This window comes from Bufo bufo, chromosome 6, assembly GCF_905171765.1.
Source record: "Bufo bufo chromosome 6, aBufBuf1.1, whole genome shotgun sequence".
Lineage (NCBI taxonomy): Eukaryota > Metazoa > Chordata > Amphibia > Anura > Bufonidae > Bufo > Bufo bufo.
Genome location: NC_053394.1, coordinates 56811709 through 56827466, shown reverse-complemented (window position 1 = coordinate 56827466; position 15758 = coordinate 56811709). Strand labels below are relative to the sequence as shown.

The window sequence follows — 15758 nt, the reverse complement described above, 5'->3', positions numbered from 1 at the left end:
AAAGCTCCCTAATTTGTCCCCTAGGATATAGAAAAAAAATCACAATCACATTAGTAACATAGTTTATGAGGCTGAAAAATTACATTTGTCCATCCAGTTCGGGCTGTTATCCTTCAAGTTGATCCAGAGGAAGGCAAAAAAAAAACTGTGAGGTAGAAGCCAATTTTCCCCACTTTAGGGGAAAAAAAATATCCTTTGCGAATCCAATCAGGCAATCAGAATAACTCCCTGGATCAACGACCCCTCTCTAGTAGCCATAGCCTGTAATATTATTACGCTCCAGAAATACATTTAGGCCCCTCTTGAATTCCTTTATTGTACTCACCATCACCACCTCCTCAGGCAGAGAGTTCCATAGTCTCACTGCTCTTACCGTAAAGAATCCTTTTCTATGTTTGTGTACAAGCCTTCCTTCCTCCAGATGCAGAGGATGTCCCCTCGTCACAGTCCTGGGGATAAATAGATGATGGGAGAGATCTCTGTACTGACCCCTGATATATTTATACATAGTTATTAGATCTCCCCTTAGTCGTCTTTTTTCTAAAGTGACTAACCCTAATTTTGATAATCTTTCAGGGTACTGTAGTCCCCCCATTCCCGTTATTATTTTAGTTGTCCTCCTCTGAACCCTCTCCAGCTCTGCTATGTCTGCCTTGTTCACAGGAGCCCAGAACTGTACACAGTCCTCCATGTGTGGTCTGACTAGTGATTTGTAAGGTGGCAGAACAGGACATTCTATGGGACTATGGCCAGTCCGCCCCTGTCTGCTGCCTCTTCCAGTGATGACATGTTCATTTGTTACATGGCCTATGTCCAGCTCAGCTACATTCAAGTGAATGGGCCTAGACTGCGAAACCAAGCACAGCCTCTATACAATATATGGCATTGTGCTTAGTATGCGTGAGGAGGCCATATCGCTCATCTGAGAGCTGCAGTTCTATCAACAGTCGGACCTTCATTGATCTGATAATGAAGACCTATCATGAGGAGAGGTTATCAATATTGTACTCCTGGAAAACCTCTTTAACCCGTATGCTATGGGCAAACATGGTGCCCGCCCACACGTGCGGCAGGCGTCATGGCCGGCGGGATTCTGCTGTTTCAAACAGCAGAGAACAGCGGCTAATGACCACGATCGGCAATAATGCCAATCGTGGTCATTAAAGCCTTTAGTTGCCGTGATCAAGTGAGAATGAGAATGCCGGTAATTTCTTATTTTGGCAGGCCAAAATAAGAAATTAGCAATTCTGCACAAATAATGGGTCTAAAAGACCCATGAGTGTTCAGAATTAAAAAAAATATATGGATTTTGTAGGCTCAAATACGAGCTTCAAAATCATAAAAAAAAGGTTAAAAAATATATAAAAAAATTAAAAAAATATAAGTTTAAATCACTGCCTTTCTGTAGAATAAAAAATAAATCTATAAATAACAAAAAATATAAACATCATGGGCATCACCGCATCCGAAAATGCCCGTACAATTAAAATATAAAAATATTTTTCCAAAATGACGAATGGCTTTGTTTCTCTTACCCCAATAAATGTAATAAAATGTGATCAAAAAGTCACACACACTCCAAAATGGTATCAATAAAAACTACAGATTGTTGGTATCAATAAAAACTACAGTTTGTCCCGCTCACACAGCTCAGTAGATATAACAAAGTTGTGGGGGTTAGAATATGGTGATTAAAAAAAACAACTTTATTCCCCAAAGTTTAAATTAATTTTTACACTATTTAGACATAAAAACCTATACATATGTGGTATCGTTGTAATCATATTGAATGAGAGAATGAAGGGCACAGGTAAGTTTTTCCGCAAAGGGAATGCTGTGGGAACAAAACCATTAAAACGGTGGAGGAATTGCGTTTTTTTTCCCAATTCCACCCCATTTAAAAAAAAATTCCCGCTTCCCACTACATTGTATGCCATAATAAATGGTAGTACCAGAAAGTACAACTTATCTCGCAAATAATAAGCCCTTATACGGCTTTGTAAACTGAAAAATAAAAAAGTTATGGCTCATGGCAAAAGCAGATATAAAACCACTATTTTTACTGAAGGATTATCGTTTTCCTATTTTGAATAAGCTCAAGTGTGAATTTAGGGATTTCTATTCAGGGTTGTCTATTTAGGTCTAAACAAAGCTCATGAAGCTATGAAGATATACATGATGCTATAAGCCTGATATATATGATGTTATGAGCTTTTTATATCCATTATCCACATTTCACATAATTATAGTGTAATTATAGCTCCTAAGTATTAATTTATCATTTTTTACAATTTTTTTTATCTTTTCTAATGTTTCAAATTTTTTCTTTTGAAATGTGTATTATGGTATTTTAATACAAGATAATCAGGGTGTAGTGAATGGCATATGGAATGGGTATATATGAAACTCACTGTTAAAGGGATGGGCTGCTAGAAGGTCAAAGTTAAGGGGATGGGCTGCTGTGGAGGTCCAATTTTAAAGTGGCAGGGCACTGTGGGGGGTCAGTGTTATGGGGGATACTGTTGATATCTTTTAACGACACATAGAAACATTAAATGAAATATACCCGTGCGAAGCCGGGTCTTTCTGCTAGTTTTTATATTTATAAGAGAAGATATATATATACAGTACAGACCAAAAGTTTGGACACACCTTCTCATTCAAAGAGTTTTCTTTATTTTCATGACTATGAAGGCATCAAAACTATGAATTAACACATGTAGAATTATATACATAACAAACAAGTGTGAAACAACTGAAAATATGTCATATTCTAGGTTCTTCAAAGTAGCCACCTTTTGCTTTGATTACTGCTTTGCACACTCTTGGCATTCTCTTGATGAGCTTCAAGAGGTAGTCCCCTAAAATGGTCTTCCAACAGTCTTGAAGGAGTTCCCAGAGATGCTTAGCACTTGTTGGCCCTTTTGCCTTCACTCTGCGGTCCAGCTCACCTAAAACCATCTCGATTGGGTTCAGGTCCGGTGACTGTGGAGGCCAGGTCATCTGGCGCAGCACCCCATCACTCTCCTTCATGGTTAAATAGCCCTTACTTTCAAAGTTTTCCCAATTTTTCGGCTGACTGACTGACCTTCATTTCTTAAAGTAATGATGGCCACTCGTTTTTCTTTACTTAGCTGCTTTTTTCTTGCCATAATACAAATTCTAACAGTCTATTCAGTAGGACTATCAGCTGTGTATCCACCTGACTTCTCCTCAACGCAACTGATGGTCCCAACCCCATTTATAAGGCAAGAAATCCCACTTATTAAACCTGACAGGGCACACCTGTGAAGTGAAAACCATTTCAGGGGACTACCTCTTGAAGCTCATCAAGAGAATGCCAAGAGTGTGCAAAGCAGTAATCAAAGCAAAAGGTGGCTACTTTGAAGAACCTAGAATATGACATATTTTCAGTTGTTTCACACTTGTTTGTTATGTATATAATTCCACCTGTGTTAATTCATTGTTTTGATGCCTTCATAGTCATGAAAATAAAGAAAACTCTTTGAATGAGAAGGTGTGTCCAAACTTTTGGTCTGTACTGTATATAGTGGGGTATTGCTCTGGTAGACAGGCTAGCGGACGCAGTATAGAGGCAATCACAAAGTCTTTAACTTAAACAGTTCGGTGTTTATTCACACATAAGGAAAAACAAAATGACCGTTCACAGTCTTGGTGTTTGTTCACACCATGCAATGTCCACAGAACAAAATCTTCACCTGGTTAGCAGTTTTCCACCCGCAGTCCACAGCAGGCTTTAGGTGCCTGTTTCCCGGCATGCCGCTCTCAGCCCTTTAGCACGGCACAAATTCACAGGTCCCAAAACACAGAGCTTCTCTGTCAGATGGAGGATAAACCACACCCAGCTGAGACTGCTGGCTGGGTTTTATATAGGCCAAAAAAGACCTGGCCTGGAGCGTGGGGAGAAGCCACCCACCCAGCACTTTGGCTACTCCCAGTAAGAGCCGGCCCGGATCGGCTTTACAGCCATATTAACAACAAACCGTGTCAGTCAGCACTAGCTGCCGCTGACACTTAAAACTATCGGCTCTTACCTCACCGAGGCCAGGAATCTCAGTGACACATACCTTCCATCAATGACGGCCCCTTGCGCCTTCCTACAATATATATATGTGTGTGTGTGTATATAATGTGTGTATATATTGTTGCGATGCCAGGAGCTGAGATAAGGATGAAGAATAGTGATCCAGCCACAGGATATCACACTGTGTTCATAATGTTTTAGGGTATTCTTTACAGATCAAGAATAAAAAGAACGCTAACGCAGGTTAAATGGCAGTGTTTTGGTAAAGCTTCTCACCTTCTTGTGTTGTCTTCATTCTTCAGGCCAGCTTTAGGAATTGTTATTGTGACTACTAAGATGGTGATGCATTCATTGCAGGTTCATCCAGTGAATCAGATCAGTACGATCAGGAGCTCAGCCTAAAGGCTGCACTTTACGAGTTGCTGTTCCATATGTATGCCGATAAGAAGGACTGGCAGTCAGGCCTGAAAGTACTAGATGAAGCCATCAGCATTCTGCCACGTACCAGACACAGACTGTAAGTGCAGTTACCTTCTCGTCTAAAGGGACCGTAGCTTCAGAACGTTCTCTGTTAATGGGGTTGCCCCAGAATGAAAACGTATTACTTATCTGCAGGACAAGCGATTAGTGTCTGATCGGTGGGGACCCGGCCACTGGGACCCTCACTGATCAGGAGAACAGGGGTCTTGTGTCCACTGTGTGAATGGAGTGGCGGTCAAGTGTGCACATTGCCGCTCTATGAAAAGTCTACGGGACTGCCGAAGATACTGTAGCCCAGTACACCGATTAGACACAAGTTGCCTATCCTGCGCATAGGTGATGAGTTGTGATTCCGTAACAATCCCAATTGTAAGCAAGCCATGTGAAACTATTGGTGATATATGGAATTACAATCAAGAATAAAAGTATAATTATGTGATTGTAGACTTTTATGTTTCTATTACAGTAAGGTTCCTACATAGTAGCTGAAAGTGATTGTTATATCTGTGGCACATTTCTTTCCACACCATGAAATGTAGCATACAGTGCATATTGTATATGTGTCCTTCCTTAACTTGTCTCTTAAACTAACATTTCCAGAGATATATACGGTTATGGCGCGAGTTGTTGAACAAACACAAAAACGGACATTGATACCCTTGTTAAAAAATGACCGTATATGTTTACCTTTTTTTTACTGGATGGCGTGGTATTGTATTTCATTGACATCATGACATTGTATATAACGTAAAGGGCGTCTGTCAGCAGTTTTGACCATGCTAAACTGCTGACAGCACTAGGTAGGGGCGGGAAAGAGCAGTACAAACATTGTGGAGCCTTTATTATCAGGAATAGGGTGAATATGAACTTGTATTCTGCCAGGTTCTGCCCAGGACGTGGAGCTTTAGCATGAAGTGCTTTATGCAATGAGGCCCAGCCCCTCCCTCTGCAGCTGTCACTCAGAGCAGAGGGCTGTGAAGCAGTACAATACAGAGCACTTTACAGTGAAGCTCCGCCTCCTCGGCTCTTGCAGGAGTAGAACCTGGCAGAATAAAAGCTCATTTTCACATTACTCCTGATACAAGATGCCCAAAAGATATTTTTGCACTGTTCTCCCCAGCCTCTACCTACTATTCTGACAAAGTCTGCTCTTGCAAGTGCCCAGGAGGCAGAGCTTCACTCCGGAGTGCTTTCTGCTTTCAGCCGCTTCCCAGCTGTGAGCGGCAGCTGTAGTGGTCTCCTGCTTGGGTGGTGTAGCTTTCACTCAGAGGAGAGGGGAGGGCTGTGAAGCATCTCATTGCTTAGGGCACTTCACAGTGAAGATCTGCCTCCTGGGCATTTACAAGAGCAGAATAAATCTTCATATTTACCCTACTCTGGATGAAAAAAACTCAGCAAAATGTATGTTTGTCCTGCTCTCCTCTAGTACTTCCCTACCAGGTGTTGTCAGCAGTTTAGCAAGGTCAAAACTGCTGACAGACTTCCTTTAGCAGAATTCCAGGGACGTTAGAGGGGTTGTCCCACCATAATCCCTATTCACTGGGTATGGGGTAATAATCTGATTAGTTTATGTCTGAATGCTAGGTCCCCCACCCATAACAGGAAGAAGATGCTGCTATGCTACCCCATTCAACTCTAAGGGGCTGCAGAAGAGAAGCAGTGTACAAGCGCTTTGCTGTCTCCAGTGCAGTCCCATAGAGTTGAATTGCCCAGCAGCACACATCTGTGACCGCCGATTTACTCCAGGGACTCCGGTATAGGTGATAAGTTCTTATAGGGGGGCGACCCCTGTGAGTGTGGACACCTCTGTGTGCTAATTTTTAAAATATGAATATACAGTAATTCTTTGTATTTCTATTGGGAAGTTATGATGCATGATCATCACTGGTGTTTTATAGTGAAGGGGGTCATTAATGTAAATGTATCTAATTACTGGGGTTCTCCTTTAATGTGCAACTCTACCCAAAATGTCATTTCTGTGTTTACTTATTTGACTTCCTTTTTTCCCAAGCCTATCAGATAGGACTGACCTGTAGTGCGAAGCGGAAGATCGTTTAGCACCAGTGATCCCTGCAGACTTTGTCTTCTATACTTTTGCCTTTTATTGCTGCCTTTATCTAGCGCCATGTTTCTTTTTTGCAGCATACTTTTTAAACATCGTGTTCTGGTGAAGGCCCGTCTGGGTCAGAACTTTTTTATGGACATTCAGAAGTTTAAGGATGAAAGTGAAGACTATGTGTCGTACATATGGCATCACGTGGCTCTTGCCTGCAAAGACACCCGTGATCAGTTAGCCTGCTATATGAATGCAGTTGATGCCCTAAAGGTATGTATGTTTGCTGATTGTAGATGTCCTCTGTGAAATTTTAACTTAATCCTGTATTTTTCCTCTGTCAAGAAATTCGATTCGCAACGAATTACTTTGTTACAAATCGCCTTCCATGGTATGGAGCAGGCGGAATGACGGGGAACGACGATCGCACCACCCCTTTTATTTAACACTGCAGATGCCATGTTCAACACTGATCGCAGCATCTGAGACCTACATTCAGGTGCTCAGGGGTAAAAAAATAAAAATAAAAAAAAAATATATATATATATATATACTGGCCTTATCCACTTTATCGTGGAGAGGCTGTCTGCTTCCGTCTTGATTGATGAAAACCCGCCAAAGGACCTTAAGTGAGCGTGAAGATGTCACCATGTGATCCAGCTGGCCTCGTGTGTTGACGTCATAGAAACATAGAAACATAGAATGTGTCGGCAGATAAGAACCATTTGGCCCATCTAGTCTGCCCAATATACTGAATACTATGGATAGCCCCCGGCCCTATCTTATATGAAGGATGGCCTTATGCCTATCCCATGCATGCTTAAACTCCTTCACTGTATTTGCAGCTACCACTTCTGCAGGAAGGCTATTCCATGCATCCACTACTCTCTCAGTGAAGTAATACTTCCTGATATTACTTTTAAACCTTTGCCCCTCTAATTTAAAACTATGTCTTCTTGTAGCAGTTTTTCTTCTTTTAAATATTCTCTCCTCTTTTACCGTGTTGATTCCCTTTATGTATTTAAAAGTTTCCATCATATCCCCTCTGTCTCGCCTTTCTTCCAAGCTATACATGTTAAGGCCTTTAATCTTTCCTGGTAAGTTTTATCCTGCAATCCATGTACTAGTTTAGTAGCTCTTCTCTGAACTCTCTCCAAAGTATCAATATCCTTCTGGAGATATGGTCTCCAGTACTGCACACAATACTCCAAATGAGGTCTCACTAATGCTCTGTAGAGCGGCATGAGCACCTCCCTATTTCTACTGGTAATTCCTCTCCCTATACACCCAAGCATTCTGCTAGCATTTCCTGCTGCTCTATGACATTGTCTGCCTACCTTTAAGTCTTCTGAAATAATGACCCCTAAATCCCTTTCCTCAGATACTGAGGTTAGGACTGTATCACTGATTTTATATTCTGCTCTTGGGTTTTTACGCCCCAGGTGCATTATCTTGCACTTATCCACATTACATTTTAGTTGCCATATTTTTGACCATTCCCCAGTCATGACATCACTTGATCACGCTGGCCAGGCGCGGTTACGTCATTTTTTTCAATCAACATGGGAGCAGACGATCAAGGCAATTAAGTGTGAGTAATTGTGAGTATAATGTTTTTTTTACTTTTAGCCACTAGTTTAGGAAAATTGATTCGTTACCACGAAGCGCAAGGAAATTTTTCATGAAATTTGAATCGAAGTCCACTTCAGATACTTAGATTCGCTCAACACTAAATCTCCACAAGTCGCCGGGTCTGGGGTGGAGATTTACGGGATTTGATTGCCCCCTCCTAAAAGAACCCCCCTGTATATTCCGGGTAGCGTTCCACCAGTTCGACCATCTAAATAAAGGGCATTACCTGGAGAGACCTGGCCGATCCATTGCTGGAGAGGGGGTGGCAAAGCCCTCCAGAACATATCAGCTAATAGTCTATCCAGCATAGCCATGGGACTCAGCACCTCAGGCTGTAGCCACTTTTGCAAAAGGTGGAGTAAGTCATAATACTGGGGTCTCGCGGGCTCAGCCGGCTTAAACCCTCACTGATGTACCCGCTGGGCCCGGACCAACATATTCACCCCCAGTCTTGCCAAAATCTCACCCTTCACTTTTTGGTAGTCGGCCGCTTGATCGTCCGGCAAGTAGAAATACACCCGCTTGGAATCGGATGCCAGGAACGGAGCGACGACCTCAGCCCACTGGTCTCGGGGTAGCTTCTCCCTTGTGGCCACTTTTTCGTACATCGCCGGGTAGGTTTCGATGTCGTCTGCGGGGGTCATCTTAGGGATCGCCGCACTGACTGCCTTCCGGGCATCGTGGACGCTTGGGGTTGCTCCTGCTGTCTGCAAAGCCATCACATGTTGTAGCAGCAACTGGTTGGTCTCCTGCTGCTGCTTGTTAGCCTCGCGTTGGTGCAGATTTGTCTCTCGCTGCTGCAGATTAGCCTCCATGAGGGCCTTCACAACAGCCTCCATTTTGTTGTGGGACACGGGTTGTAATACCGCTGGTTTGATGTATGACATACCACCGTGCCCAAAAATGCAAACCAAAAAATATTTTGGCTTTCACGCCAGCCTCACGGCTCATGCCCGCATCCCCAATTGTGGGGATTCGCTCTGGTAGTTAGGATAAGCGGGCGCAGTACAGAGGCAAAATACAAGTTCACAATTCAAACTTCAGTGTTTTTTTCACACATGATGCCAAAAACAAAACGTCACTTTTGCAGTGTTGGTGTTACTTCACACCTAATGGCAAATTAATAAAACAAAAGTCCTCCTTGGTGGCAGTTCTGCCTCAGAAAGTTCAAATACAGGCTTTAGGCAGCCTGTTCCCCTGACACACTGGTCTCCGCTCTCCAGCCCAGCACAGGCCTCAGATCCCAGCACACAGACCTCCTGAGCTCCACTGTCAGACTGAGGTAATCCTCTCCACCTGGCAGTGCTGGCTGGTTTTTATGCCTGGCAAAACCCAGCCTGGAACGTGGGGAGTAGTCACCCACCCAGCACTTTGACTACTCCCAGTAAGAGCCATCCCAGGTCAGCTATTACAGCCATGCTAAGTACCAAGGTGTCAAACAGCAACTGCTGCTGACGCATAAAAACCGGCTCTTACTCCACGAAGGCCAGGAACCTCGCTAACACGTACCTATCATCCACAATGATTCCTTGTACCTTCTTACAATATATATACTGTATATATGTTAGTAAATGGGCATTTGCAGGATAGCATAATATATAAGCAAGAGTTGAAAGAAAATTGACAGCCCCTTTAAGCTCCCATACCTGCCCGGTTAAGAGGCAAATTCTGCCTTAAATGTTGCACTTGAATGTATATATCAATGCATCGCTATTCCTAAAAAAAATTTAGGTGTAAAACCTTTTTGAAGTTTACTAAGATATTTCAGAAGATGTCATAGTTGGTGGGGTCTTTGCCGTGACCACCAAACAATAGAAAAAAAGATGCTATAGCTCAGTTACATGTTGGATGTTTATCGGTGAACCTTTCCTTTAAGTGCTATACCTTGTGTCAGTCTATAGATGCCACTGTTATCCATGCTAATAAAAGATTTCTATCCAGATGCTATAGATCCGATCAGTATTGTGAATGGGGTTTTCAGCCTCGTATTCTTTCTATGGACAATTTAGGCAAAAATTATTGAAAACCCAAATTTTTACAAATAAATTGGAGAATGAGAAAAAAAAGTGTACTAGAAAATAAATCTAAGCATTTATATTATCTTTGAAATAATATGGGGCTATCAGATATGAATTTGCGATTTGTATTTCGAATATGTGTTTTGTGCTTTCAGAATTTATATAGGGATAATAAACACAGGGATGTCACAGTACAGGGATAATACACACAGTGATGTCACAGTACAGGGATAATTAACACAGTGATGTCACACTACAGGGATAATAAACACAGTGATGTCACAGTACAGGGATAATACACACAGTGATGTCACAGTACAGGGATAATAAACACAGTGATGTCACAGTACAGGGATAATAAACACAGTGATGTCACAGTACAGGAGTAATACACACAGTGATGTCACAGTACAGGGGTAATACACACAGTAATGTCACAGCACAGGGATAATACACACAGTGATGGTACAGTACAGGAATAATACACACAGTGATGTCACAGTACAGGATAATACACACAGTGATGTCACAGTACAGGGATAATAAACACAGTGATGTCACAATACAGAAGTAATACACACAGTGATGTCACAGTACAGGAGTAATACACACAGTGATGTCACAGTACAGGGATAATAAACACAGTGATGTCACAGTACAGGGATAATACACACAGTGATGTCACAGTACAGGGATAATACACACAGCGATGTCACAGTACAGGGATAATACACACAGTGATGTCACAGTACAGGATAATACACACAGTGATGTCACAGTACAGGGATAATACACACAGTGATGTCACAGTACAGGGATAATAAACACAGTGATGTCACAGTACAGGAGTAATACACACAGTGATGTCGCAGTACAGGAATAATAAACACAGTGATGTCACAGTACAGGGATAATGCACACAGTGATGTCATAGTACAGGATAATAAACACAGTGATGTCACAGTACATGGATAATAAACACAGTGATGTCACAGTACAGGAGTAATACACACAGTGATGTCGCAGTACAGGAATAATAAACACAGTGATGTCACAGTACAGGATAATAAACACAGTGATGTTGCAGTACAGGGATAATAAACACAGTGATGTCACAGTACAGGGATAATATACACAGTGATGTCACAGTACAGGAATAATATACACAGTGATGTCACAGTACAGAGATAATAAACACAATGATGTCACAGTACAGGAATAATATACACAGTGATGTCACAGTACAGGGATAATAAACACAGTGATGTCACAGTACAGGAATAATATACACAGTGATGTCACAGTACAGAGATAATAAACACAGTGATGTCACAGTACTGGGATAATACACACAGTGATGTCACAGTACAGGGATAATAAACACAGTGATGTCACAGTACAGGAATAATACACACAGTGATGTCACAGTACAGAGATAATAAACACAGTGATGTCACAGTACAGGGATAATACACATAGTGATGTCACAGTACTGGGATAATACACACAGTGATGTCACAGTACAGAGATAATAAACACAGTGATGTCACAGTACAGGGATAATACACACAGTGATGTCACAGTACAGGAATAATACACACAGTGATGTCACAGTACAGGGATAATACACACAGTGATGTCACAGTTTCAGGATAATAGGCAACCACATATAGAAATATATCAAAAATAGTTTTATTAATATGTAAAAGTACAACATAAAAGACAGATATGGGCATTGACACCCACCCACCACAAAGGGGGTGCCGCTATGGGTCTATTATCTATCACATGAAATATCTTAAAAAAGGGATAAATATGCACAAAAGAGTAACAAGTACCATATGGTATTCCCTAAAGAAGTAATTCAAAACAATACAAGTAGGACATGTATAATACAGACCCGGATCGGCACCTCCAAAAAGAAAAACAAACACCCCGCATCAGCTTCCTCAGGGGAGATAATGATAAATGAGAATGAGCCCCTATAAATACCCAGTATAGGTCAATCAAACATCTGATACTGATTGATGACAATTTCATATTACCTATCATTATGTTGGTATCAGATTTTTCATGATAGGTAATACGAAATGTTCATCATTTGGACCATTATTTATACAGTAGGTGTGTGAGTTTAAGGATAATGTGCACTTTGATGTCACAGTGCAGGAGAAATGTATACAGTGGAATTACTTTGGGATTTTGATTTATGCAGACAGTGATGTCTGTACTGACACAAATGAAAATAGAAACATTTACTCGGTGATATCACAGCACAAGAAATAATACCGTCACATTGTTGCTGACACTCAGGCTGGCAATGGCGCTAGTCACTGAGTGATGCATTAATACTATATTAATATTGAACCTGTTACATAAAGGTAATGCATATAATAATATCACAGCACATGAATAAGCTGTTCCAGTAGGGATAATGTACTGTACACAGAGGGGGTTTAACAGATGACTAGGGGGCTAAAAAAATTGGTAATATTTCTTATTAATGAAACAGCAGCCTGTAGTCCCTTTCTCTTAACCTGCTGACCCTGTCTATATCATCAGAAGTCTTCTCAGAAATACTGTAACTGATCGGAGGGGAAGAAGGGGATGCAGCTGCAGTTTCTCACTCTTTGTGTTTATGAGGCTGCATGCTGTGAGAAGAAAAGGGCAGCTTTAGGCCTCATGCACACGGCCGTTGTTTTGGTCCGCATCCGAGCCGCAGTTTTGGCGGCTCGGATGCGGACCCATTCACTTCAATGGGGCCGCAAAAGATGCGGACAGCACTCCGTGTGCTGTCCGCATCCGTTGCTCCGTTCCGTGGTCCGCAAAAAAAATATAGCATGTCCTATTTTTGTCCGCGCTTTGCGGACAAGAATAGGCAGTTATATTAAAGGCTGTCTGTGCCGTTCCGCAAATTTGCGGAACGCACACGGACGCCATCCGTGTTTTGCGGACCGCAAAACACACAACGGTCGTGTGCATGAGGCCTTATTGGGAAGAACGCCGCCATGGTATCAGACCAAGAATAGCCTTCAGATGGCATTTTTTAAAGGGCATCTGTCAGCAGTTTTGTACCTATGACACTGGCTGACTTGTTACATGTGCGATTGGCAGCTGAAGACGTCCCATGTTCATATCTGCACGAACTGCTGAGAAAAATGATGTTTTAATATATGCAAATGATCCTCTAGGAGAAACGGGGGCGCTACTAGAGGCTCTGCTCTGTCTACAACTGCCCTTTGCATTTTATTTGACAGGGCCAGGTATGATCACATTTTCACTGCCTGGCCCTGACAGTTGCAGAGAGAGCAGAGCCTTTAGGTGTAACGGTAACGCCCCTGTTGCTCCTAGAGGTTCATTTGCATAAATCAAACCATCATTCTTTAAGCAATGCGGACACATATGAACATGGGGCCAACACAGATGTCTTCAGCTGCCAAGTGCACATGTAACAGGTCAGCCAGTGTCATAGGTACAAAACTGCTGACAGATGCCCTTTAAGTGCATGTAGAGAAAGGACCCAGAAATTCAGGATAGACTCACAGTTTCTGTATGCATGGCCTTATGCCAGGGCTTCATGGCATCTTATATGTCTTTGTTATCACGCCATGTGACCACGGTAGATGGCAGTCCTATTGCATGTGACGTTATTGTTGCTAATGTTAAAGTACGGGTGCATGACGTTAAATGTCCATTGCTTTTCATTCAAAGAGACCAGAAAATGATTGCCAGAAAGTCGAGTACTTATTGGAGCTGGCAGAGTGGTTGTACAGCAAGCAGTTTCCTGTAGGCACGGCTGTTAACCTGCTGGATTGGGCAGTCAATATTTTACTCCATATGAAGTTCTCCGAGGAAGGTGAGTGTCGCTCATACTTTGCTTTTCAAGGTGTATCTTACATTATGGGAGCTCCTCTTATTTCTCTGTATTCTCAAACAGACAAGAGCCAGAAGGCTAAAGCAAAAACTAAGAAGAAATCTTCCCCGAATAAAGATCCTGGACAAGACGAAGATGTAAATGTAGACAGTGGCACGCCAGGGATCGGGGAGAATGCTGCAAGCGCCTATAGCTCCCTGGAAGACTTGAGGAACGTGAGACAGCTGGAGGCCTTAGCTCGGGCGTTCATGTTAATGGCCGTGATCAGTGGTGGTGCTTCACATGAGCAGCACTGTCTGATGGCATATGCCTGTGTCCTGCGTATCTGGCAGGTAGGATTGGCCTGTATGCGGATCCTCTTTTGTTGTGCCACCAAAAATGTTCTCAGTCCTGTAAAAGTATGAGAAAGTCATTAACTAGGAGGAGGGGAGGAAGGAGCTGCAGCTGAAATGTCTGCATGCTGTGAGAGGGAGGAGGGAGTAGCAGTGGTTAGAGCACAGAACCAATATATGACCAGAAAGAACTGAAGAAAAAGCAAATGGGTAAACCTTGTTACCAGCTCCACTCTGCAGGGCTCAGCTGACTTCTCCTAGACTGGCATGCACGGTGAGGCGAAGCTCCAACACAAGAGAAGAGCGAGTATCCAGCACTGCCGTCTCTGATAGAAAACCGGATACTTAATTTGGAAGATTACATGCAGGAACAAACTTGATGCGTTTTGAGCTATACTTGCCCTTTTGACAAAGGCCACATATAACGATTCACTGAATGTAAAGATCAAATAAGCATCCTATATCAGTATGGCGAACGAAAAGGATGCTTTAAAATGAAAACAAAAAATCTTTATTAAGTTTGACGATTAAAAGTGGGTGCAAATACCTCAAATTAAACGATATGAAGAAAACAAAAGACAAACAAACTCAATGACTAGATCCGCCTGTCTGACTCCACTGAATAGTGTAACCCCGACAAAAAGAGAGCGGGGAACTCGGAGCCTGCGGTAACTAAACAGTCAATTAATTGAGACACCTCTGTTTCTAGGAAACACATTGTTTAGCTTGTCTCAAGTTGTAACTGGTAAATGGTGGGGAACTCAAGTTTATTTCACTATGTGCTGCCAGCACTACGTGGCAAGCTACCTGCTCTCTTGCCTATGCTGTTATGGTAGAGGTGAAACGTTCCCTAAAACTTATCTATCTGAGCTGAGTAATCTCAGCAACCAAAATGTGCCCCTTGAAAATAAGTCTCTCCTATCATGAGGCAGTATGTCTCCACATGGACTCAATTAACTACCAGTTATGGCTCAATGCGTTTCAGCACATTTTAGTGCTTCTTCAGGAGCGCTGGATTAGTGTCCTAAGCCCTAAGTAGACAAACAACGTAGAGCATGCCTGCCACCTCACAACATGTGGCAGCGCTCCGGCACTATGGTGGCTGCTGATTCCAAAAACATTTAAGCGGTGAGGCTTCATCCACCTATCGGGCAGTGGCCAATCATGCAGCGGAGGAATCGGAGGGGGAAGAAATGAGTACACGCAAACTCCCCGGCTCCATCGCTGCAAGCTCCTTACAGGTACGGCCCGTGCCGACCCATCAAAGGGAGCTAAGGGACATTTTGACCCGAGCTCTAACGTCCAAACTGATTAACAAATCAGA

At 42.5% G+C, this 15758-nt stretch overlaps 1 protein-coding gene across 1 annotated transcript in view; it reads left to right on the top strand.

Moving 5' to 3' along the window:
• The window catches only part of CFAP46 (cilia and flagella associated protein 46), a 226770-nt gene that overhangs the window by 99039 nt on the left and 111973 nt on the right, over nucleotides 1–15758 (top strand). The window contains exons 27-30 of the mRNA XM_040437700.1: nucleotides 4403–4562; nucleotides 6668–6851; nucleotides 13940–14084; nucleotides 14166–14434. Of these exons, the coding sequence (XP_040293634.1) occupies nucleotides 4403–4562; nucleotides 6668–6851; nucleotides 13940–14084; nucleotides 14166–14434 (758 nt within the window). The remainder of the gene's footprint in view (nucleotides 1–4402; nucleotides 4563–6667; nucleotides 6852–13939; nucleotides 14085–14165; nucleotides 14435–15758) is intronic.